Raw genomic sequence first — 25,934 nt, forward strand, 5'->3', positions numbered from 1 at the left:
CTGAGCCCCAAGCGCTGCCATCATTAGTCTTTTCCAAACTTCCCTCCGCTTTGTATCCTGTTCTTGTTTTCTGATAAAACTATACATCTGAAATATTTGTCTTTTTTAAATTGTATTTTTAAAAATTTATTTATTTTTGGCCGTGTGTGGGCTCTGTCTAGTTGTGGCTACTCTTCGTTGCAGTGCGTGGGCTTCTCACTGTAGTGACTTCTCTTGTTGCAGAGCGTGGGCTCTAGGTGCACAGGCTTCAGTAGTTGTGGCACACGGGCTCAGTAGTTGTGGCTTGCGGGCTCTAGAGCGCAGGCTCAGTAGCTTGTGGCACACGGGCTTAGTTGCTCTGCAGCATGTGGGATCTTCTGGAGCAGGGCTCGAACCCGTGTCCCCTTCATTGGCAGGTGGATTCTTAACCACTGCGCCACCAGGGAAGCCCCTTTTTTTTTTTAACATCTTTATTGGAGTATAATTGCTTTACAATGTTGTGTTAGTTGCTGCTGTTTAACAAAGTGAATCAGCTATATATATACATATATCCCCATATCCCCTCCCTCTTGGCGTCTTCCTCCCACCCTCCCTATCCCACCCCTTTAGGTGGACACAAAGCACTGAGCTGATCTCCCTGTGCTATGTGGCTGCTTCCCACTAGCTATCTATTTTACATTTGGTAGTGTATATATATGTCAATGCTACTCTCTCACTTCTTCCCAGCTTACCCTTCCCCCTCCCCATGTCCTCAAATGCATTCTCTATGTCTGCGTCTTTATTCCTGTCCTGCCCCTAGGTTCCTCAGAACTGTTTTTTTTTTTTAAGGTTCCATATTTATGTGTTAGCATACAGTATTTGTTTCTTTCTGACTTACTTTACTCTGTATGACAGTCTCTAGGTCCATCCACCTCACTACAGATAACAATTTCTTTTTATGGCTAATATTCCATTGTATATATGTGCCACATATTCTTTATCCATTCATCTGTCGATGGACACTGAGGTTGCCGCCATGTCCTGGGGGAAGCCCCTTTTAAATTGTATTTTTACAAACAGTGATGGTATTAAGATGTCCACAGCTAAAATCTGCACGTGCCTTAAATTCATTATTTAAGATTATAAGAAAAAATATTTTAAGCTATTTCTAATGTAACACAAGACCTTTTTTTTTTAAATTTTTAATTTATTTTTGGCTGCATTGGGTCTTCATTGCTGCGTGTGGGCTTTTCTCTAGTTGTGGTGAGCGGGGGCTACTCTTCGTTGTGGTGTGCGGGCTGTGCGGGCTTCTCATTGCGGTGGCTTCTCTTGTTGCAGAGCACAGGCTCTAGGCGCGTGGGCTTCAGTAGTTGTGGCACGCGGGCTCAGTAGTTGTCGCTCACAAGCTCTAGAGTGCAGGCTCAGTAGTTGTGGCGCACGGGCTTAGTTGCTCCATGGCATGTGGGATCTTCCCGGACCAGGGATCGAACCCATGTCCCCTGCATTGGCAGACGGATTCTTATCCACTGCACCACCAGGGAAGTCCATACAAGACATTTCTATGATAAGTAACTTTGAAATAGCAAGCCAGAAATAATGAACTCAGTTAGAAATGGATAGCTTTTATTCTCTGAGAAAACTGTTTCCTTCCTCCCTCCACCTCAGCTCCCCAAAGAACAAGACTACATTATTACAAATGAGAAAAATATTTATTAAGGAAACAACAGTTCTCCCTTAGCAGAACTTTACAGACTAGAGCACAACCTGAAGACAATTACAGTTTCAATCATTAACACACTATAGGGTACTTATTCTACAACTGGAAAGTTGCTGAAGTTTGTGACATGCCACTATAAATGTAAGTATTATTAAAAATTACAAATTGTTTGGTGATTACTTTGATAACCTCTTGAGCAGCAGCTCCTGCAAGGAAAAAGGAGAAAAGCAAATCTTTGAAAAAGGTAAATTTCAAGAGTTCTATAAAAATATTCAATTCTGTAAAGAAAACCTTTCCTTTCCAAAACCAAAGATGTTTAAAAGTAATCCAAAACAGACATAACTTACTGAGTCATATCAAAACAAAGGACAATATTTTATAACTATGTTATTAAAGGAAATAAAAATTTTGTTCTATACATTCACACCCTGGGGTATTATGCCATAGTTTAAAAGAAAGAAGAATTTTAAATTATGGTGGTTTAAAAAGACTGGCAAAATATATTAAGCAAGAAAAAGTCAAAACAGTAGTATGCATGACTGCACTTTTTTTAAAGGCTAAATATAGGCAGAAAGGATTCTCAAAGGATAGCCTTCTGTTGCATTTGAATTTTACCCTAAGCATGTTTTATAATAAAAAGGGGGTAAAGGGGCTTCCCTGGTGGTGCACTGGTTAAGAATCCGCCTGCCAATGCAGGGGACACGGGTTTGAGCCCTGGTCCAGGAAGATCCCACATGCCGCGGAGCAACTAAGCCCATGTGCCACAACTACTGAGCCTGTGCTCCAGAGCCCGCGAGCCACACTCCTGAAGCCCGGGCGCCTAGAGCCCGTGCTCTGCAACAAGAGAAGCCACCACAGTGAGAAGCCCGCACACCACAACTAGAGAAAGCTTGCGTGCAGCAACAAAGACCCAATGCAGCCAAAAATAAATAAATAAAATAAATAAATTTTTTTTAAAAAGGGGGGGTAAAGGAATATCTGTAATTTGGAAAGGATCTATATTAGATACCAAGACTGCTATACTCAGTAACAGTCTGAGTATATAGTAACAGTAACAAGTTTTAAAGTTACTATTCAAAACAAAACAACAGAAAAAAAAACAACTACCAAGAAAACAAGTTTTCATCTTTTATAATCTGAAGCTTCCACTTTCACATTCACTGATTCAATAAAATTTGAGACTCTAGTGTACCAGATACTGTCCTAGGCACTAGGGATACAGCAGGGAACAAAAGACAAAAATCCTTATCCTCATGCATCTTACTTTTCAGTAGTGAGGGAGAGAGAATTTACAAATAAGTAAAATGTCAAGTGACTAAGTGCTAAGGAGAAAAAGCAAGGAAGGGGGATATGATGCAAGAGGAGGGACTGTTTTAAATCAGGGAATCAGGGATGGCCTCACAGGGAAGATAATACTTAAACAAAGACCTGAAAGAAATGACTTGTGCAGAATGATTATAGAATGCACATGTTATAGACTGAATGCATGTCCCCCAAAATTCATATGTTAAAGCCTTAACCCCCAATGTTACCATATTTGGAGATGGAGTTGGAGTCTTTGGGAGGTAATTAGGTAATTGAGGTCATGGGGGTGGGGCCCTCATGATGGGAATTAGTATACTTATAAGAAGAGACACCAGAGAGCCTCCTCACCTTCCTGCACAAAGAAGAGGTTATGGCACACAGCAAGATGGTGACTGCCTACAAGCCACGAAGAGAGGCCTCACCAGAAACCAACTATGCTGGCCCTGACCTCAAACTTCCAGGCTCCAAGGAGTTTTTTTAAGAGATGGTATTGTTGAGTTGGGTCCTGAAGAACAGGTAGATTTTAGACATGCAGGCAACAGGGAGACTTAAGGCAAATGGGCCCAGAGTGGGGTAAAGATTCAAGGAGCAGGAAATCAAAGGGCATGTCTAGGGGAAAAGCAAGTAACTTGAAAAAACCAAGGCCAGAAAGGCTGGGTAAAACCAGAACACAGAATGTTTTAAATGTCAAATGAAAGACTCTGGATTTATTTTCCGAGGACTACTGTAGTGTATATGTGTGTACTGCCAGGTCAGAGGGTTAGTTAAGTGAGAGACACAATCAGAGCTATGCTTTAGAAAGATTGATTACTCTTCAGGAGTTTAAAATGGACAGCAGTGGGAGAGATGGAAAGCAGGGAGACCAGTTTGGGGGCTACCAAAATAATCTAAACTCAATATAACATTGTGCTTCACTGACCTCCCTAGTTAAAACAGCTGGGAAAACAACACTTCATAACTGTACTATATAACAACAGGTGACAGTCTTCTCATCTCTGGAACTCACCCCCTAAGAATGCAGCAATGGTGTGTGGTTCAGCAGCTCCATATCGGCAACTACAGGAAAGGATGGAGACATGAACATAGATTAGCCTTATGACAGGACAGTATTGTCTCTTGCATTCCCTAAAAAAATACTCACAATTCATGGACATAATCATCTTTCACCATTATGGATAATCCATATTCCTGAAGGAAGCCAGTGAGACAAGACTTCAACTTGCCTGTATCTTCTTCAACTTGATAGTTAGATACCCCTAAAATATATATATGTATATTAATTTTCATTAAAATAAATATGTGACTCAAAATTATTGGCTATCTCCTTTATTTAATCCAGTTTTAGGTGTTCTAGTCAAAACATTAAGGTGTAAAACTGAAATAAGAACAAAAATAATGTAAAGTTGAGACTAATATTTGCAACTATCACAAATCTATAACAATCAAAGAAACCGTCTAAAATCTATTAAAAATTTGAGTTTGACAAATCTCCTTTGTTCAGTGCTCCTTACCCAGTATCTAGAAGAGTATCTGACACGTAGTGGTGCTCAATAATTATTTGATAGAACTGAATGAATGAGAAAGTAATGTCCTATTTATACCCTTTATAAAAATTATAGTGGCGCAGTGGTTGAGAATCTGCCTGCCAATGCAGGGGACACGGGTTCGAGCCCTGGTCTGGGAAGATCCCACATGCCGCGGAGCAACTGGGCCCGTGAGCCACAATTACTGAGCCTGCGCGTCTGGAGCCTGTGCTCCGCAACAAGAGAGGCCGCGATAGTGAGAGGCCCGCGCACCGCGATGAAGAGTGGCCCCCACTTGCCACAACTAGAGAAAGCCCTCGCACAGAAATGAAGACCTAACACAGCCATAAATAAATAAATTTAAAAAAAAATTATAGCGTTTATTACCCATTTCCAGGAGATTAAATGACACATATAAAACTATAATAATAGGTAACACTTATGGAGCATTAATAGATGCTGGACATTGTTCTAAACACCATCTAAAATATTAATTCATTTAATCCTTACAGCAACCCTATGAAGTAGGCACTATTATTATCTTCATTTTACAGATAAGGAAACTGAGGCACAGACAGATTAAGTTATTTGCCCGAGTTACTTAGCTCATAAGTAGGAAAACTGCGATATGAGCCCAAGCAGTTCTTAATGATTAAACTATAATGTCTCCAAAGGTAAGCTATTATTATTATTACTACTGGAAGGAAAAATGTAATTGCCATAATATCCAGGTATTACTAAATCCCTCTAGTTTATTTTATTTTTTAACCCCTCTAGTTTAAAAACTATCATCGGGACTTCCCTGGTGGCGCAGTGGTTAAGAATCCACCTGCCAACGCAGGGGACACGGGTTTGAGCCCTGGTCTGGGAAGATCCCACATGCCGCGGAGCAACTAAGCCCATGCGCCACAACTACTGAGCCTGTGCTCTAGAGCCTGCGAGCCACAACTACTAATCCCGCATGCCACAACTACTGAAGCCTGCACACCTAGAGCCCGTGCTCTGCAACAAGAGAAGCCACCACAATGAGAAGCCCGCGCACCGCAACGAAGAGTAGCCCCCCACTCGCCGCAACTAGAGAAAGCCCCTGTGCAGCAATGAAGACCCAACGCAGCCAAAAATAAAAATAAACTAATTAATAAAAAAAAAAAACCTATCACTCCTTCTCAAAATAGTAGCATCTACCCTTTATTGAGTACTTAAAAAAAGCTAAGCAGTATGTTAAGTGATTTTCATATATCACGTATCTAACCCTTACTACCTAATAGAGTAGTTATTATTATCACCTTTCCATACTGAGAGAACTGAGACTTGGAGGGAAATAGTGACTCACCCGAGATCAAGCGATAAGTGATAGAACTTGGATTTGAACCTAGGTTTAACTCCAAAGCCTGTGCTCTATGTAATAGCTAATCTCCCATGATGTCTCCCCAATGAACACCTCTTCATGCCCTTGTGTGGTCCCCCTTCCGCTCTTAATCTAATGTGACCCTGTGAAGCCAACAGAACATGACATAAGTGATGCTGTGACTTCCAAGGCCAAGTCGTAAAAAGCCTTGTACCTTCCACCTGGGTCTTCTGGAATGTTAACTCTGGGGAAGGCAGCCACTGTGTAAGAAATCTAGGACTCCCATGCTAAAAGGAAGCCCCAAGTAGCCATGTGGAGAGAGAGGCCTGACCAGCACCCGCCCGCTCCCCCCACAGCAGTTCCGGATATCCCAACTAAAGTGCCACACATGTGAGTGAGCATGTCTTCTTGGATGACTCCAGCCCCAGGCGTCATGCAACTCCGTGAGATCCCCTTCCCCCAGTGAGAACTGCCTAACCAAGCCCAGCCAATCCACAAAGTAATGAGACAGAAAAACTGATTGTTTTAAACTACTAAATTTGGGGATGGTTGGTTGTGCAAGAGATAACCAAAAATACATTCTAAGCAAACAATACAAATAAAGCAATACATATTTGGTGTTTATTCCTTTTCCTTTTCTGGTAAGCTTGTCATTAAGATTATAACTCAGTGGGTATACTACATCAGTTGGGGCAACAGGTTTTATGACACACCCAGAAGGTGCTGCTATGCAATAATCCTGCACAATTAAAATTATCATCTTAATAAAGATATCCTGGGCAACTGAAGACCTTTGAGCATATGCCAATTCCCCAATTACTACATTTACAGATAACAAAAAATAGATACTGAGCAAAGAAACTTCTTCGGAGTTCTGAGCTCAGAAATCACAGGCATACTTCTTGTGGCTTTCTCATTCCACTATATCAAACTCAGTGTGAGTCTTAGGAGTAAACTGTACAAACTGACAGGAAAAAATTTTATCCTATATGCAATCAACAAACAGTCCCCTGTGTTGAATCAAACACTACTTGCAACTGGTTACACTTAAAAAACAAATGGTATTTCCTCACTGAGACGAACCAGGTGTAAATTGTTTACAGTGTGACTTCAAGCATCACTACTGCAAACACCCCAAGAATCCTTTAAGATTTCATTCTATTTAAGTATTTATTTAAGATTTTATTGGGGACTTCCCTAGTGGCACAGTGGTTAAGAATCTGCCTGCCAATGCAGGAGTCATGGGTTCGAGCCCTGGTCCAGGAAGATCCCACATGCCGCAGAGCAACTAAACTCGTGTGCCACAACTACTGAGCCGTATGCCACAACGACTGAAACCTGTGCACCTAGAGCCCGTGCTCTGCAACACAGACAAGCCACTGCAATGAGAAGCCCGCACACTGCAAGAAAAGTAGCCCCTGCTCACCACAACTAGAGAAAGCCTGCGTGCAGCAACAAAGACCCAACGCAGACAAAAATAAATAAATTAAAAAAAAAAAAAAAAGATTTTATTGGGAATTCCCTGGTGGTCCAGTGGTTAGGACTTAGAGCTTTCACTGCTGTGGCCTGGGTTCAATCCCTGGTCAGGGAACTAAGATCCCACAAGCCATGCTGTGCGGCCAAAAAAAAAGATTTTATTGTATTTGATAATTTGATTGCTATTCTTACCTGGATATCTACCATGTTGTTTATGAAATCTATCAACAGCCCGTAACATTAAGTATAATACTATCTCATTATCTGGATTGTCCATGCTGGAAACTGAAAGGAAAAAAATTTCAGTATAATTTGTGTAATTCATGACATAAAAACAAGGAAGGACTGAATTTACTATATACTCAAGTTTCAGAATACAAGGCAATTCTATCATAAAATTTAAATATTTTGTGACAATAAAATAGAAAATGATAAATAATTATAAAATAAAGGGAGATACGTTACTGAGATAAAACTCAATGGTCTTATGGACTATTAGCTACGGTCACATAACCTCTACTAAGGTAGTATTATGCTGACTTTAGCTCTTCTACATATCACACAACTTACTCAGTGACCTAAATAGGATTTCATGTATGTATATATTAAGTTTTATATTTGAAATTACGAGTTCTTGGACAGGTTTATAGAATAAAATTTAGAGTATAAATATTTACATTATCCTTTATGTTATCACCATACACTCTACTATACATTCTGTTATACACAAAATATTTACATCCTTAGAATTAATTAATAACCTAGCATCAAAAGGTTATTACTTACTAATTTCATCCTTGTTAACTGTATGCAAGCCATATTCTTCAGCTAAGGATCGACATCTCACCACTCGAAGAAATGCAGAATTGCTGCCTGAACACAGAAAAGACATTATGGAAGTAAATGGTTAAGATACATGACTATCCTGATTAAGAACAGGAAATTCTGTGTATCCTCTTTACAGACATGGAAGTATGAAGAAAAGGTTCTAATAGTTAGCAGAGACGGCATCAGAACACAAGTTATCTTAAATTCATGTCCTTGGCATTACAACCAGTTAGTTCAGCACTGACTACATAGATGATGGCACTTCTCTGAGCCTCAGTTTTCACTTGTAAAATGGAGATATATTGTTTACCTTTGAGCTGTTCTGTGGACCAAAAGTGTAACTGTGTACAGTACATACCAAGCAGAATACCTGATAGGGCTCAATGAATAGTAGTTTTTATCATTATTATGGACAAGCAGTACTGAAGCAGAGTGTTATACATACTGTGCTCTGAGTATATGTAAGGCTTTTAAAAAAAAAAAAAGCAAAAAACTTTGTATTATGGAAATTTTCAAACATATCCCAATAGAGGCCAGAATAATAAACTCTCAAATACCCAACACATCCAGCTTTTAAGCTGGTATCATATAATCTAGTAGCACAAACACTAATGCATAAACACGGTGTAAGATTAGTAGTGGAACAAAACATTGAAACTAAGCCTAAACAAACATTTTGGAGAGTCTTAAAATGAATAATTTGGATAAATAATTTTAAGGATGGGTAACATACAAAATACAGACTTTTGCAGAAACTAGGGGTCATAGCTACAGGGAAAAATCCTCAGATGGCATGTAAAACAGATTTTTATTACTCTTAAACTAACTCTTAAATTCTCTGGGCCTACTCAGGAGTTATCAAGAAGACCCCAGGAGCCTAGCCACTCTGAAACTAGATGGCAAAATTCTTAATTCTATCACAGTCCTTTAACACTGATCAAAGTTACTATTTAAACCAATACTGTCAATGTACATGTGACTCAAGACTTCACACCCAAAGTCTTCAGATAAAACTTTCCCAAGTTATTTAAAATTAGTAAGCTGAAAATAATTCTGTATTACTGATAATTTTCAATTAATTGATCTTCATGTCTTTTTAGCATTAGATAAATATGATCTACCTCTGACCAGTCTTAGAATACCCTCTCCATTTATTATAAGAAAAAAAAACCTTACCCAATAATTACCTATGTCAATACCACTGAGACCATGGAAAATTTTTAATTTCAACCATTTAAAATTGCTGGGAACATTTCCCATGGCACATTTTTATCAAACAAAATAAGGAAATTAAGTCAAGGTGACTTACAGAGTAATTTTAATTCTTTCTCTGAAATGGACTCTGGTGCCTGTAAAGAGATAAATGCAGATTTTGCTCCAGTATAAAAGCAGATTAACAGAGGGTGCAGCACAAAGCCCATCACTATGACAGGCCTTCTCATTAGCAGGCAAGTGAGGACCCCTCTAAAGAAGCTTTGAGCCAGTGCCACACCTTCTCTCTAAGCCTTTTCTGGCTGGAGTTACATGATGCAATCAGGCCTATATGCAGCTGTACTGTCCATCAAAGGCAGTGTGCCCAGCAGCTTACCTGGCCTATAGACTGAAGCAATTTGGCAACGTGATTACCCACAGCAGCAGCATCTTTCTTTGCTTTTTCACGGTAACTGGAAAAGAACAACAAAAAGCTACTATTAACGAATATTTAAATTACCAAATTTGGGGACTTCCCTGGTGGCACAGTGGTTAAGAATCTGCCTGCCAGTGCAGGGGACACGGGTTCGAGCCCTGGGCTGGGAAGATCCCACATGCCGCGGAGCAACTAAGCCCGTGTGCCACAACTACTGAGCCTGAGCTCTAGAGCCCATGAGCCACAACTACTGAGCCCACGTGCCACAACTACTGAAGCCCGCGTGCCTAGAGCCCATGCTCCGCAACAAGAGAAGCCATAGCAATGAGAAGACCGCGCACCGCAACGAAGAGTAGCCCCCACTTGGCACAACTGGAGAAAGCCTGTGCGCAGCAACAAAGACCCAAAGCAGCCAAATATAATTAATTAATTAATTACCAAATTTAAATATCACCATGAATCAAACAAAAAATGTCTTTCCCTTTCATGAAAAAATACTGATCTGAAAACACATGGAATGTGACAATGCCATGGAAATGCTACCAGCACCTGTTAGTGGTTGGTGATGGATTCTTGGACTCCACTAATAACCTAGGCTCCCTCAATAATTAACAGCACCTAACTTAAAAACTGCCCTCCTAGAGAGATCCATGATCCATGCTTCTCTGACAGAGGACCTAACAAAATATGTTGAAAAAGAATACAATCTCCTTGAAGTCAAGTCCAAGGAAAGTTAAATACTTCAAAACTGTCCATCTACAAATTCATGTAAAACTTTTAAGTCTATTTACATTTTCACCTCTAGAGATGATGTGTTAAGCTGACTACCTCTGATATGAGGTCATAATTCTTTTGTCCTCAACTGACTTTTCCCAAGTTTTAGGTAGTTGAACTTTTAGGCTAGGGCAATAAAGATGTGTTAGAGAATGACTGAGATGAAGAGTACAATCTGTCTAGGGAACGGAGACCTCTGTGTGTCATTATCTGGCCCCTGAAGAAACAAGGCCGGTGGCCCTGGATTCATCAGCACCATGCCCGAAGTACACAAGGGTAATATCCATTGAGACCTGTCCTTATGACAATCTACCTGGGTTCAGGCTAGTGATACCTGGATAGCAGGTGTCCATCTATAGTCATGAACTCTTTAAATTACGAAAATTAATGACAAAAAATTCATCAAAACTAAAGACTTCAAAGTTTTAAATTACAGATAAAAGAGAGTATAGGGCCATGGTTAAGAGTACAGAGGTGAGTTTCATAGATTCAGGTCTTGGTTTTGCCATTTCCCAGTTGTCAGACCCTGAAAAAATTACCTCTTCTATGTCTTAGTTTTCTCACCTGTAAAACTGGGACAATAATAGTATCTCTCTCATAGGGCTGTTGTGAATATTAAATTAGTTAATACATAGAACAGTTGATAGCACAGAGTTAAGTGCTCAAATGTTAGGTTTTATCTTGAAATATGAAAAACAACATCTGACCCCTCAGGGGATATGTGGGAACTCTATACTTTCTGCTCAATTTTGCTGTGAACTTAAACTATTCTTAAAAATAAAATATATTAAAAAAAAATCTGCCCCCTAAGTTTTTTAGCTTATTTTTATAAATTTATTTATTTATTTTTGGCCACATTGGGTCTTCGTTGTTGCACGCGGGCTTTCTCTAGTTGTGGCGAGTGGAGGCTACTCTTCGTTGCGGTGTGCGGGCTTCTCATTGCAGTGGCTTCTCTTGTTGTGGAGCACGGGCTCTAGGCGTGCAGGCTTCCGTAGCTGTGGTTCGCAGGCTCTAGAGCACAGGCTCAGTAGTTGTGGCGCACGGGCTTAGTTACTCTGCGGCATGTGGAATCTTCCCGGACCAGGGATAGAACCTGTGTCCCCGCATTGGCAGGGATCGGATTCTTAACCACTACGCCACTAGGGAAGTCCCTTAGATTATTTTTAAAGTGATAAGATTATAACAGGTTTCCATTTGATTTCTGATTTCTGGTAGACTGATAAAATATGTTCATCTCTAATATAAACAGATTGATTTTTCTACTACATAGTTTGAAAACAGGTGACTTACACATTTTGCAGTTTTATATATTTGCCTGAATCTGCAATCATATCAGGAATCGTGCCTCGAACAGGTAAATTTCCTTGACCCTCTTTGGCCACAAATTCCTTTAAGGCACGAGCTAAAATCCAAAATGTCGGAGTCTAAAAGAAGCAAAAAAAATTAATATTAAGTGACATCTGAATTTGACCCAAAGGTTAAGGTGGCACTATTTTTACTTTTTTTGTTATTGTTACCTGTTTGGTGATATTTATGCAGCGATCATCATTAAATATATCTTCAATACTGCTTGGGATCTAACAAAGGAACATGAAACATTTACTTATACTAAGAATTAATATAAGTTCACTTTTATTTTCACTGCCCACTTTAACTTTCACTGCAATTTTCCAAACAAGTTCAAATACAAACTTAGACTTTTATTCAGAATCACCACCAGATGGAGATTTTTGGGGAAAGAGCGAATGGAAGAAAGTCCCCTCCTGCCCACTGCTGTTAGCATTAAAGACTGACCTATTCTCTTACATCATAAAGAAGGAACCTAAGTAAATCTTTTTATAGTCATATTTGAAGACAGAACAAAGATAACAGACATTAATACCAAGCTAGATTTGTAGTCCTTCATGTTTTTCCATCTTGGCAAAAATCTGAAACCCTTACATCCTAATTAGTGACTGCTGAAAGAGACAACCACTCTGACAAAAACGAGATAGTTAAATTAAGGACTTTTAATGCTAGCAAGAACATCATACATTAATAAAAACTATAGAAATCTTAGGCTTTGATTCTACTGTTGTGTGGAAAAAAGCACTTTCTTACTGGTAATTCCTAACTGCTCTGCTTCCACTCCCAGTCCCCTACAGTCTTTTGTCCTCACAAGAGCCAGAATAATTTTTTTAGAAATATAAATCAGGTCACTCCATTCCCCTGCTCAAAACACTTTAGTGGCCTGCAGTGCCTTTATGATCAGGCCCTTTCTGCCTCTCCAAACTTAAATCCCTCCCACCTCTTTCCCCCTTGTTTACTTCATTCCAATCACAGTGGCTTTCATACTGATCCTTGAACAAATGCCAAGCATCATCCCACTTCTGGGCCTTTGCACATGTGCTTCCTTGGCCTGAAAAGCTCTTCCTCCAGACCTCTGCATGACACTTCACTTAGGCTTCTGCTTAAACACATCTCTTTGAGAGTCTCCCTGGCCCCTCCTGATCCCAGACCTCCTATCACGCTCTACCCCTTTGTTCTACTCTAATTTTGTTCACAGCACCTGGTACATTTGTCTGTTTGCTTAGTTCACTGTCCCCCAACCATGAGAACCTTGTTTTTTTTTAATTGGGGTAAATTTTACATTCAGCAAAATGTACAATTCAATGTTTTTTGAGAACTATACACATACTTCTAACCATCACCCCAACTGAGACACAGAAAATTTTCATCACCCCAGAAAACTGTGTGAGTCACAGAGCACACATTTTTAATTACTCAGCAACACTACCTCATTGTCTCCAAAAAGTATGTAATGACACCTTGAGTGCTCTCCTAACTTGAAAGGTAGCATTTTTTCCTGTTTTAAATTATAAGAAAATTCTGGGAATTCCCTGGTGGTCCAGTGGTTAGGACTCCACACCCTCACTGCTGAGGGCCCGGGTTCAATCCCTGTCAGGGAACTAAGATCCCACAATCTGTGTGGTGCAGCCAAAAAAAGATTAAAAAAAAAAAAAAAAGATTAAAAAAATAATAATAAAATTCTAACTTATACTACCAGTTGTGTTATTCCAAAGTTCCCCAAAAAACTCACTGGCCAGAATTCAAAAACAAAACAACAACAAAACAAAGAGCATCTAAACTAGGTTATCCTCCAAGTAATTTTTAAGGTATACAATGTCATTAAGAACATCTTCCAATATATCCAAATAATTACTGTCAAAAGCAAAGCAGGGTAAGATTTAACTTTTCAGGCAACACTATTTTGGACCAGCAAAATACCACCTTCATTATATAAGTCCTACCCCCAAACACTTACTATTCACAAATCATGTACTTCAAATAATTAATTTATATAAATCACTGTATCAAATTATATGCTGAAGCACTGAGATCCATTTTAACAAGGACAATACAGAATCTTATTAAAAGAATATTCAAGCTGTATTATAGATATTAATTTCTAACCAACTCTACAATTTGAGAAATATTAAATTAAATCTAAAATCAACTATTTCACATATGAGGACTTCAGAAAACACCTTTCATTTGTGAATACCGCAGCAGCTCTTAATACCTGAGTTGTATTTAGTGCTGTGTTCACATTTTTAATAGCTTCTTCAAAATTCTCTTCATCTTCCGGAGCCCCATTTTCATTCTTTAGAATTCCTATTAAAATAGAAATTGATTAGCAAACAACGGCCCTTTTCTTTTCATTCTTTCTCTCCCCCCAGCATTATGGAGATAACCTTGTCAGATTCTGAAGGGAGGATTGGATACTGAACCTTAAGAAGAAATATGGCTAATCACTACTCATTCTTAAAACTACACAAGGAGTGGCTCCTTAACCTCCCGAGGAAAATAAAAGCTCATGATGGGGGTTTCCCTGGTGGCACAGTGGTTAAGAATCCACCTGCCAATGCATGAGACACGGGTTCAAGCCCTGGTCCGGGAAGATCCCACATGCTGCGGAGCAACTAAGTCCATGCGCCACAACTACTGAGCCTGTGCTCTAGAGTGCACGAGCCACGACTACTGAAGCCCGCGCACCGCAGCGAAGAGTAGCCTCCGCTCGCCGCAAGTAAAGAAAGCCCACGTGCAGCAACGAAGACCCAATGCAGCCAAAAATAAGTTAAAAAAAAAAAAAAAAAAGCTCATGATGGCATCATCTGACAAAGGTGTTGACAGAAATCCAATAAACATTAGCTTCAAGCAATATGCTTTTCAAACTTTATACATTTAATCACATCCCATATTACCTTGTCTAATCAAATCTCTGAAGTCTTCTTTTTCTTTATACGTTTTAGGTATTCGTCCATTTGTCTAAATTGGGTTAAAAAAATTTTTAATCTAGTTGTAAAAACTCAAAATATGGAAATTGAAAGTCCAGTTTCCCCCTATCCATATGAGATTTCATTCAGCAAATCTATACCTCGGTGAAATCAGCTGACTTGATAGAAAACAGAAACTGTGGGCCATTTCTCTACATTCATTCCCCACTGCCAGTTTCAGAATGACATTTGTTCAAACTTCATTTTGTTAATAAAAATGTCAGTATCAAAAGAGAAACTGCTAGATTTAAATTAGCAGTTTAAATCAGCTGCCCTATAACCACATAAGGAAAAAAAATCAATGTCCCACCCCCCCAATGAAATTCTTTATAATAAACTGAAAAAATACAGTCACATATGGAATTTCTTTTTTCAAGAAAGGACATACTTCACTATACCACTGTGCTAAATATTTAGCTATGATCACAATCCATGGAGTGTGGCTATGGTCCTAAAAATAAAAGAATCAAGGAAATATCAGTATTAGTTAACATTATTTTTCACTATACCATATCATTTTCAACAAATTCAACAATATTTATTAAATTCAATTACTCAACAATGTTTACATCTCTCAGTATATGTGGAATAATGAGCGAAGGAAAATGAACTGGGTTAACAAAAATTGCTTTACAAAGATTTTGAAGGCAGTGTCCAATTTAATTCTAATCAGGCAGGTATATACTATGATTGTCCCCATTTTACCATTAAGAAAACTGTCTCAGGGACTGCCACCCAAAAACAAAGCTCAAGTATCTTGATTTCAGATACCAAACCTAGACTAAGGAAAAGGGATCCTTTCTGTGTTTTCTGATGAACCAAATACCTGCATTTAATTAACGTGTAGTCAGGAAAAAAAAAAAAAAAAAAAAAAAAAAAAAATATATATATATATATATGCCTTAAATTACATGGCCTGTTATAAATATCATTATTTCTATAATGAAATATGCAGTTGCCTTGGTAATTCTCAACCACTAAAAATAAGTTTTAAGAGGTGTCAATTTCAACAAACACCACCCCAAATTCAAACTGTTTTAAAAAGTACATCTATTTGTTTAGGAAAGAGCCATGAAGAGGGCTTCTGGGATATGTTAATGTCCAATTTCTTGACCTGGGTGTTGATTACACAGATATGTTCAGTTAATGCACTTTTCTTCAATAAAAAAGTTTTTAAATTTTGGGGAAAGATAGATTTATTTAAAACAAATTAGGTGCAATGTTGTTATTATGTGACCTGGATGACAGGACTATGGAGGTTTATAATATTTCCTCACTTTGTAATTCAAAAACCTTAGGTTAAAAACAAAGTTTTAAGTATACCTATAAATGGAAGGTCACACACACTACCAACCTTTTTCTCCATATGATCCAAATCATAAGACTGAAAATGTTCTCTCAGTTCAGGAAATGGCTTATCCAGTCGTAGATCCTCTAATGCATTATCTGGATGAGATTCTATTACTGTGAAACAAATAATTCCAAAAGACTTACTTCTTTAGCAATACTGCTGGCAGTACATACATTATAGGAACTTAGGAAATCTGTAAGTTTTAAATGGACATAGGGCCTACAGGTTTTTCTCATTGTTTTGTTCATTACTGAGTTAAATTTACATATACATATAAATTTATATTTTACTAAATGCACAAATGTTAAGTGGACTATAGTTTTAATAAAAGTAAAATCAAGATTCCTTTAGTGAAGAATTTTCTTGTTATTACAATCGGAAAAGATCAAAATAGGTAAAATTTGTGTTCCGATAGCACCCAACAACCTACCCTTCCTCTGCCTGTGGTCTCCAACAGACAGCATCACCATCTACCTAGACCTCTTCCCTAGAAATGTGATGGTCTTCCCTGACTTCGAGCTTCCTTGGGCCAGTATCAGTCACTCCCCACACATCCTGATGTCACTTCCTACACAGCTCTCCACATAGGGGAGCATGGGAAAGTGTGCAATTTCAGTGAGTGTTTAGAGCTAGGCTCCATTCTGTCACTTGCTAGCTGTGTGACCTTAGGCAAATAACTTAATCTCTCTATGCCTCAGCATCCTTGTCTGTAAAAAGCAGGTAAAACAGTATCTGCCTTACAAGGATTTTGGAAAGATTAAATGAAATAATCCACATAAAGGCAGGCACACAACTAGCAATGTTTTTTGTTTTGTTTTGTTTTGTTTTTTTAAGCAAGGGATACTTTTTTTTTTTTTTTAATTGTATTTATTTATTTATTTACAGCTGTGTTGGGTCTTCGTTTCTGTGTGAGGGCTTTCTCTAGTTGTGGCGAGTGGGGGCCACTCTTCATCGCGGTGCACGGGCCTCTCATTATCGCGGCCTCTCCTGTTGCAGAGCACAGGCTCCAGACGCGCAGGCTCAGTAATTGTGGCTCACGGGCCTAGCCGCGCCGCGGCATGTGGGATCTTCCCAGACCAGGGCTCGAACCCGTGTGCCCTGCATTAGCAGGCAGATTCTCAACCACTGTGCCACCAGGGAAGCCCACAAATAGCAATGTTAACCTTCATTACCATCTACCCCCTCTTCCCTATCCTTATAACATCTGCCCTCAGTCAGGGGCTCTCTCTCTGTCTCTCTCTTTCTCTCACCTAGACAACTGAAAATGTCCTAAAAGCAACCCTTGTCTCTAATCTTTGCCCCTTCAAATCCATTCATTCTCCACCGGGTTTCAGAGTGACCGGTTTAAAACAAAATGTTTACCTCGTCACTTTCCTACTTACAACTTTTAAATGATCCAGCACCACTGCCAAAAACTTATCCTCAAAAGCCACTCCTTAGCTGCCCAAGCAGATACCACTTTTCAGTGATGCTACCAATGCCAATGACTGTCATTACACTAGTAGAGTACCTGGCTCAGAGCAATGCAGGAGTTCTGAACGAAAACTTTATGATGATTTAAGATTAAAATTTTCCAAATAAAGGGACTTGAGCTGATGCAAGCCTGCCTATGGATGAGTTCAGTCTCCTATTAACACTGTTTCCTTGGAACAGTAGTTAGGTAAATGCCTTGCTTGCTGTGTGCAATTACACCTGAACTGGGGAAGCCTAAGGCCTGTATGAGAATGGAACAGAAAACTGGTGGGGGAAAAGGTGGCATATCCTTTCTGTGTCAGTGTAACCCACATACCTTGGCTCTTACCTGTGACAGACATACATGCCCTATGTAGGTTAGGAGGCAAAAAAAGCTAGGTATTTGCATAGCTGCTGGGCCTCCTAATAAGATGAAGAAGCTGCACCTGTTGTATCTCCTGCTTTGTATCCTTCTATAATGCTAAGTAAAGGAAATACAAAGATTAAAGCCTACTGATTCTGACTGCCACTTTGAACGTGTAACCAGAGTTGAGCTGCTACAAATTTACTCTGTGATTTAAAATTGACTTTCTAAATTGTCAAGTTCCTAAAATTATAGCTAAAGCAACCAATAGGAAGCCCCATATGTGCAACAATTTTACCTGGATGTTCTTTTATAATGATCCTCATATAACCAACTAGTCCATATGTCCTACAGATCAAAAGAGGGATTTGGGAATTCCAGAGGACATCTGCTAAATTTAGTAATGTACTGTAAAAGAAGGCACAAAAGATAAGAACATAAGCAAATGGAAACATGCCAAATGTGAAAATGCTTTAAAATAAAGCAACTTTCTTACTAAATAATAAATGCAAAGATATATTCTATTGCATTTACATAAACAGCATATTTACATAAAGATATGCTGAAAAGCAAGCAATTCCACAAGGCTGCAGTCTCAAAGAAAGTATATCTTTTGGACTAGAGAGATATGAAAACCTAGTCCTTTGTATTAGGGAGAATGCTACTGAAAGACATCTCCTAAACATTTCCATAATAAAGAAGAAAATATTTATAAAACCTTTGTATACAGCGCCAAGCACTCCCTATAAGTAATTCTAACTAGTTTTTTTTTTTTCACTAAAAAAATAACCAATGTTCAATTTAACTGTTCTAAATATATATTTTTTTTAAAGTTTCACATCTCAGTATTTTTCTCTTCCCTATCTTTTTAGTGCTGGAGATCTATAAGCACTTCTAATTAAAGGTTTCTATGGAGTTTAAGAATTTTAAAGACCACAGACTCTGCAGAGAAAACAAAACTATGCAAATCTAATAAGAGATTAAAATAAAAACAAATTAACTTAAAAATTTACCTTTCAGGAAGCTGAGTTGCAACCACAATGGTAAACCTACAGAAAAATGAAGGATCATTGTCTAGAAGGTTTTCTGGACTCTAAATAGGACAGGGGAAAGAAAATCCAACAATTTCACAATCATATTAAAGATGACAGAAACAGTTAAGCTACTTTAAACCAATTGAGGTAAATGCTAGACTCCAATGTTAAAATAATTCAACTCTCAACATAAATATACAAAGATTCAAAATTCTAAATTCCTAGGACTCTGAATTACTAAAAAATTAAATTTCTGACCAGAAATAATAATGTGTATATATATATATATATATATATATACCTCTTCCACAAAACTCCCAGAGACATCGTTATTTAATTCTTGTAAGAATTCCATGGCGGCTTGAGCTCGGTTCTTTATAAAAACAAAACATTTTACTTGAATTAGAAAACAATTTGGTTAAAATGTAACCCCCTAATTTACAGATCAGGCAAAAACACTGTAAAACAACCCAAATTCCATACATAGATATGACAACTCTGCTTTTCATAGTGTTTAACCTGGGACTAAACCAGAGTATTACTTAAAACAGAGCTAAACCATCATTATTCAGAATTCTTAAATGCTTACATTACTTGCACTCTACTTTTCTGATTAGGCAAATGACCAGAAAACCCTGGAGAGCAGGCAGGGAGATTCTGAGTCAAGTTGAGACTTACTCTAACCTCCCACATTTACAGTCCTGCACATGAGAGATTAGTCATTAAAGAAACAGTCATTTCTATTCAGAATACTATACTAAGTTGACCCATATGGTTTTGTAAGATTTTTAATATGAAATACAAAAATAAGACACATTCTGACTAACTCTTGGTAAAAAAAAAAATCTTCTTAACCAAAATACTCCAACCTCTGAACATTAACATCACTGAATATTTAGTTTTAATACAGGATACAGTATAAAAACACGAACAGTACTTCTAAGTTCTTAAACTACCAAGCATATAAAGATTTACGAGATCAGAAAAAAATGAGATAATTAGCTTTTTTCTCAGAGGAATAATAAGCTCTTTTAAAGTAAAGCTTTTCAAACAATCAAAACATAGTGGCATCACTAGATGTTCAAATACAACTATATTCTATAACAAACTGATTTTTTACCTTGCCAATACTGCTTCTCTGAAGGAAAAAACTAAAATAGAATAAAAACAAATTTAATGGCTTCTCTGACTATAAAGGAAAGGTTATTTATAATACCAGGTGCATTTCATTCATAGTTTAAAACAAACTATATTTTAATTTCAGACTGTAACAGCCTTCCTGGAGGAAGAAAGCTGGATGAAACTTGTAACCAAAGACAGGCTAATAAATCAATGTTTCCCAAAGTATGTACCACAGAACATGAATTTCACAAAATGCTCTGAGAGAAAAGGGTTCCCGGGCTTTAAAAAGTGTGGGAAACACCATATGTTATATTCTCTCTTGGAAATTCATAATATACGTAATACGCATGATATTAAAGTCTTACACTAAAGAAATATTTAGTTTCATTTGACCCATTTCCCAAACTCATTTGACCATGGAATCCATTTGCCCATTTAACAGCTACTGACCACACTTGGGAAATGCTGCATTCAGCAGTCTGCTTTTGCAGGTAACTATAACAGATTTATTCAGGCTTCCTCCCACACATACCCTTGTTGTGCCCCAAGGTCCAGATCTGAGTCTGCTGATCAGAGTCAAGGTACCCTTGGAGCACAAGCTCAGCAGCTCCACAAGAGAAAGAAACCTCATTCTTACTACACCCTGTTCTAACCAACCAAGTAAGCAAAGATAAAAGGACTTTTTCTTTATAGATATCAATAAAAGGGTGTTGTGGTAGTGAAACTTGTATTACCACCCAGAGAAAAGATAACAAAGCTCAGTATGAACCAAATTCTGATTTCCCTTCTATTTACTCATTGTTGTTGTTTACTGACAAATATAGTGAGAGATCCCAGACTCCAAGTCCCTGAAAAGGCAAGCATGAAATCCAAGTTGGGGAATGCTCTGAAAGTCTAAATATGATCATCTTTAAAGAATGATATACAGGCCATCTTTAAAACAGCATTTTTAGGGCTTCCCTGGTGGCGCAGTGGTTAAGAATCCACCTGCCAATGCAGGGGACACGGGTTTGAGCCCTGGCCCAGGAAGATCCCACATGCCGCAGAGCAACTAAGCCTGTGCACCACAACTACTGAGCCTGCGCTCTAGAGCCCGCGTGCCGCAACTAGTGAAGCCCGCGCACCTAGAGCCTGTGCTGCGCAACAAAAGAAGCCACCGCAGTGAGAAGCCTGCACACCGCAACAAAGAGTAACCCCTGCTCGCCGCAACTAGAGAAAACCTGCGCACAGCAACGAAGACCCAACACAGCCAAAAAAATAAAATAAATTAAATAAATAAATTTATAAAAAAAAACAAAACAAACAGCATTTTTACAGACAGTGTAGTGTAGAAAGAGACATACCTGGACTAAGCCTAGAAGACACCACAAACAAAAGGTAGCTTTTACTATCTTATAATCCAAAAATACAATTATTGTTAATTATATACTAACATCTAGGAATCAATATAAGGACTCAGGAAGGATCCAGATTTCACAAATAAAGTAATAATGACTACCCTTTTTCATTAATAACAAGAATAAAGACAGTAATGATGGGTATCTTTTACTAAAGGCCTATTTGCCAGACACTGTGCTAGCACTTTACCTATATTAACTCACTTCATCCTTGCCATGATCCTAAGCATAGGGACTATTTCCACCTGGAAGTTAAGTCACCCTGATTGAGGAGTTGAAGCTGGGATTTAGGCCTTGCTCTCCCATGACAATGCACTGCCTTCCCTAACATGCAGGTATTTGAAAAGAATAGAACATACTTATTTCCAGCATCTTCTCCGCTGACCTGATTTCCATCAATAATTGTAAATGAACCAATACCTGGGAGACAAAACAGAGTCAGTCAAGAATATATATTTCTAGCTCAAAACCTTAAAGAAGTAAATTTACAACCACAAAACTATAATACCTGGTAGTACCAAGTTTTTAAGAATTTCAGTTCCTGTAGCTGTTGCATTTATTAGGCAAACATGAGCAGATTCTAAAGCCTCTTGCCCATGATCACCCCACAACCTACAAAAGAATACACAAATTTAACATTTTAAAAACTTTCATGAAAATACAACTTTATTTGAATCGTGATCTTTGATCTTTAAAGTGTTCTTGTATAGAATAACTGATGTGACATCCATGGCAAATATGTGAGACAGGAACAGCAGGAGTTGTTACGGGGGTTATATAGCTGACTAACCTGAGACTCAAACAGGTTGATGCCCGGCATGGTTAAAGGGGGGTTAAATCAGAACTAAAAATCTGGTCTTCCAGCTCCTAGTCCATTACTCTTTTCAAGCCAGATAACTTACAGAACAGAAAGTCTTTGTAGTCATTAACATTAGAGAAGAATCTTAGATTTATTTATTTATTATTATTATTCTTTTTTTTGGCCGTGTCACGCGGCATGTGCATGTGGGATCTTGGTTCTCCTCCCAGGGATTGAACCTGCGCCCCCTGCAGTGGAAGTGTGGAATTTTAACCACTGGACCGCCAGGAAAGTCCTGAGAAGTACCTTAGATTTAAAACCTATTATTCTCAATTTCATTTCTCCTTAAGTTATAGAGATCCAGAATATTTAAGATCTTGACATAGGACTTATCACCAAGACATCTGCAAGAGTGAGAAAAGCTTTACCAAGAAAACTGAATTATCATCTGAAAAGCCTTCACACTGACTTCAATAAGAGTGCTTTAAAATGTAATTCCCAATGAACATTCTAATAGCATGATTAATAAATGCATACATTAACAAACAGAAAGATGTAATAAGGATTAGAAATATATGTTATAACCTGAAATATATGTTATATCCTGTCACATCAGCATATCATCAACATGGCAAGGTACATGATCAAATAAGCATCATGACAGCTGATCCAACCTGGTTACCTTCACCCAGAAAGCCTATTAACTAATGTATCTTTTCTTGTCAGTATAGGAACTAGTATAGGGGGAGCCCAAATCATTAGAAAAATTTCATAGCCTGGAGGACTGATAGACTTTAAGGTGCCTTCCCTGTCACCTGATCTAAAGCAGATTCCCTCTTTTTATGTAGCCCATATGTCCTCCAGAGCATATCACAACTGTAACTGCCTCATTTGGGTTTTTTTTAAATTTATTTATTTAATTTATTTAATTTATTTAATTTTGGCTGTGTTTGGTCTTCGTTGTTGTGCCTGGGCTCTCTCTAGTTGCAGCGAGCGGGGCTACTCTTCGTTGCGGTGCGGTGGCTTCTCTTGTTGCAGAGCACGGGCTCTAGGTGCACGGGCTTCAGCAGTTGTGGCTCGTGGGCTCCAGAGTACAGGCTCAGTGGTTGTGGCGCACGGGCTTAGTTACTCCGCAGCATGTGGGATCTTCCCAGACCAGGGATCGAACCCGTGTGCCCTGCATTGGCAGGTAGATTCTTAACCACTGCGTCACCAGGGAAGCCCTCATTTGGTCTTTTATTTGCTGAACAGCCATCTCTCCATTCCACTCTAAGCTCCATAAGGGTCCAGACCACTCCCTCTGTTCACCACTGGAACCCCAATGCCCGATAGTGCCCTGCCCAGGATAAGTGATCACTGAATAGCTGTCAAATGCATAGAGGTATAGCCTAGAAGAACCAGACAGACTGGAAATGTCTGTTTTTTCTGTGAAAGTAGAGCACACAGAAGACACCTGACATATTTGGTTGATGGATACCCGGGTAATTGGAAAGTAAGCCTAAAAGAATACTGGTGCATCTCTAGGTAATATATTTCAAGAAACGGCCCACAAAAGAAATCAATCCTCTCTATTCTCTTGCTGGCCTAAGGAAAGCAGGGCCTGTTGACTGCTAGCTGGCTGAACAGCTTTGCTTGTAACTGCTTCCCTCTGACACTTCAAAGCCAATAAACAGTTCTCACGATGAAAGGTAAAGTTTGGTCCTTAAATGGACTGGACTCAGCAAAAATTCTTTTTTGTCACAGTTACTTAGTAATCTAAAATATATTCTCAGCTCTGTCATGTATGGTTACATCTGCACTCAAAACACAAGGACCTCCAAGAATTTACAAGAGAACACAAGTTGGTTACAAGGGCTCTGCCACCTTGCTTCTTTCCCCAGAAGCTCAGGAGCAGATAGTACCAGCTCTGAAAAAGCCAAAAGGACCTGAGTTTACATCCTGGTTCAAATACATGGGAGACTGGGCAGGTTACCGAACTTCTCTAAGACTCAGTTTCCCCATCTATAAAGCATAGAGAATATCTACCTTCAAGGCTGCTCTCAGAATTGAGTGCATAAAGCCCCTAACACAGCACTAAGCTGTAGGTACAAATGGGTTCCAGTCCTTAGGGACACACTGTAACTTCTGGCTTGGGGGCTCCAGAAAGGAAGGGGGCCAAACATTTGTGTTACTTCTGCTGCCTTAACACACAGAAGATGATCAATAAATAAGGAATGGGGAGTGTTACGAGAAAAGGCATGGGAGAGGAAGTAGTCAAGAACCAGCCCGATGGCTTAGACCTACAGTGTCCATTAAGGTAGCCATTAGCCACATGTGGCTACTGGGCACTAGAAATAAGGCTAGTCCAAACTGACATGTGCTAGAAGTGTAAAATGCTGGATTTCAAGGACAGAATGGAAAAAAATGTTAAATATCTCTAATAACTTTTTATACTGATTATGTGTTGAAATGGTAATACTTTGGATATATTGGGTTAAATAAAATAAACTGCATGATAAAATTATTTTCACCTGTTTATTTTTCCTTTCTTAATGTGGCTACCAAAATATATATATAACTACACAGGTGGTTTACATGAGACTAGCATTGTATTTCTAGTGGACAGCTCCGGCTTAGAACAATACCTAACACTCGGTGCTGCTCTCTGCGGCCGGGATGGGGTATTCCCGATCCCCTCATTCTGCAAAACGAGAAGCCTGAGCACAGCGAGGTGGAACTGGCAGCCGCCCCGGTGACCCGGCTGACGCTGGGACGGTGCACCTCGACCTGCACACCGCGTGGCGAGCGGGCGGGCGCGCCCCTCGGGGAAGGCGAGTCCCGGCCCTCGAGAAGCACCGCCGGCCCCAGGCCGGAACCCTGAGCGCCGGCCGCACGGCCCGGCCCAGCCCGGTGGGAGGCCTGAGGGAGGCCCAACCACGCCGCCCGCTCGCTTAGCCCCGGCCCGGACGCAGAGGAACCCGCTGGCCCGCCCGACTCGGTGAGCCCTGGCTCACCTCAGCTGCCGGTCGTACTTCTGCTCCTTAAGCAGCTTCCCGGGCTGCGCCATGGCCGCGCCCGCCGCGCGTAGAACCGCTGAGCCACTACAGCGAACGGCCACCACTTCCACGAGCACGCAGGCGCACTAAGCCCCCTTTCGCTGCAGCTGCCTCCTGCGCGCTGCCCGCAGGGGGCGCCGCCACTTCACTGCGCACGCGTCGCCTGTACGCCAGGCGTGTGCGGCCAAAGCTCAGACTGGGGGCTGGTGATCTAGTCCTCCCCAGTGCACCAGCCCCCCTAGTCCGCCAGTCCGAGACTATGTACGCAGTAGCTGTGGAGAACTCGAGCTTTGGAATCAGGCAGATTTAGATTTTAACCACTTACTGGTTGTGAGATCTGCTCTTTACCGCTCATATCCTCAGTTTGTTCCTCTCTGCAATGGGGATAAATGAGCCTCCTTCACAGAGTTCTATTATTCTTAAATGAGATTTTGAATACACAGAACAAGACTCACAAAAAAATCATGTCTGAATAATAACTTTCATTATTATGATCATTATTATTCAC

General features: G+C 39.5%; 1 protein-coding gene across 2 annotated transcripts; it reads right to left on the reverse strand.

The window, feature by feature from the left end:
* Positions 1 to 1,645: 1,645 nt before the first annotated feature.
* On the reverse strand, positions 1,646 to 25,496 carry NAE1 (NEDD8 activating enzyme E1 subunit 1). Of its 2 annotated transcripts, XM_059903568.1 has the most exons (20): positions 25,385 to 25,496; positions 22,101 to 22,204; positions 21,952 to 22,012; positions 20,194 to 20,224; positions 19,375 to 19,446; positions 19,053 to 19,132; positions 18,338 to 18,447; positions 16,227 to 16,336; positions 15,261 to 15,323; positions 14,801 to 14,864; positions 14,119 to 14,210; positions 12,074 to 12,133; positions 11,847 to 11,980; positions 9,744 to 9,819; positions 9,465 to 9,504; positions 8,114 to 8,200; positions 7,520 to 7,612; positions 4,122 to 4,236; positions 3,987 to 4,036; positions 1,646 to 1,881 (listed from the first exon to the last, which is right to left on the reverse strand). In XM_059903568.1, the coding sequence occupies exons 1-20, from the start codon at positions 25,435 to 25,437 to the stop codon at positions 1,772 to 1,774; spliced, it is 1,605 nt and encodes a 534-aa protein (XP_059759551.1). In that variant the 5' UTR covers positions 25,438 to 25,496; the 3' UTR covers positions 1,646 to 1,771. The 2 variants fall into 2 exon arrangements, with proteins under 2 accessions (XP_059759551.1, XP_059759552.1); XM_059903569.1 differs by lacking the exon at positions 22,101 to 22,204 and having other exon boundaries at positions 25,385 to 25,467.
* Positions 25,497 to 25,934: the final 438 nt, after the last annotated feature.

The sequence above is a fragment of the Balaenoptera ricei genome, chromosome 19, assembly GCF_028023285.1.
Source record: "Balaenoptera ricei isolate mBalRic1 chromosome 19, mBalRic1.hap2, whole genome shotgun sequence".
In the NCBI taxonomy this organism is placed as follows: Eukaryota; Metazoa; Chordata; class Mammalia; order Artiodactyla; family Balaenopteridae; genus Balaenoptera; species Balaenoptera ricei.

Excerpts from the sequence above, each read along its gene's own strand:
- NAE1 (XM_059903568.1), bottom strand. The coding sequence starts at position 25,437 with ATGGCGCAGCCCGGGAAGCTGCTTAAGGAGCAGAAGTACGACCGGCAG. Across the intron at positions 20,225-21,951 it reads GGAGAAGATGCTGGAAATAA|TTTTTTCCTTCAGAGAAGCA; the intron begins GTATGTTCTATT and ends ATTCTATTTTAG. Across the intron at positions 15,324-16,226 it reads TGGATCATATGGAGAAAAAG|GACCATAGCCACACTCCATG; the intron begins GTTGGTAGTGTG and ends TTTTATTTTTAG.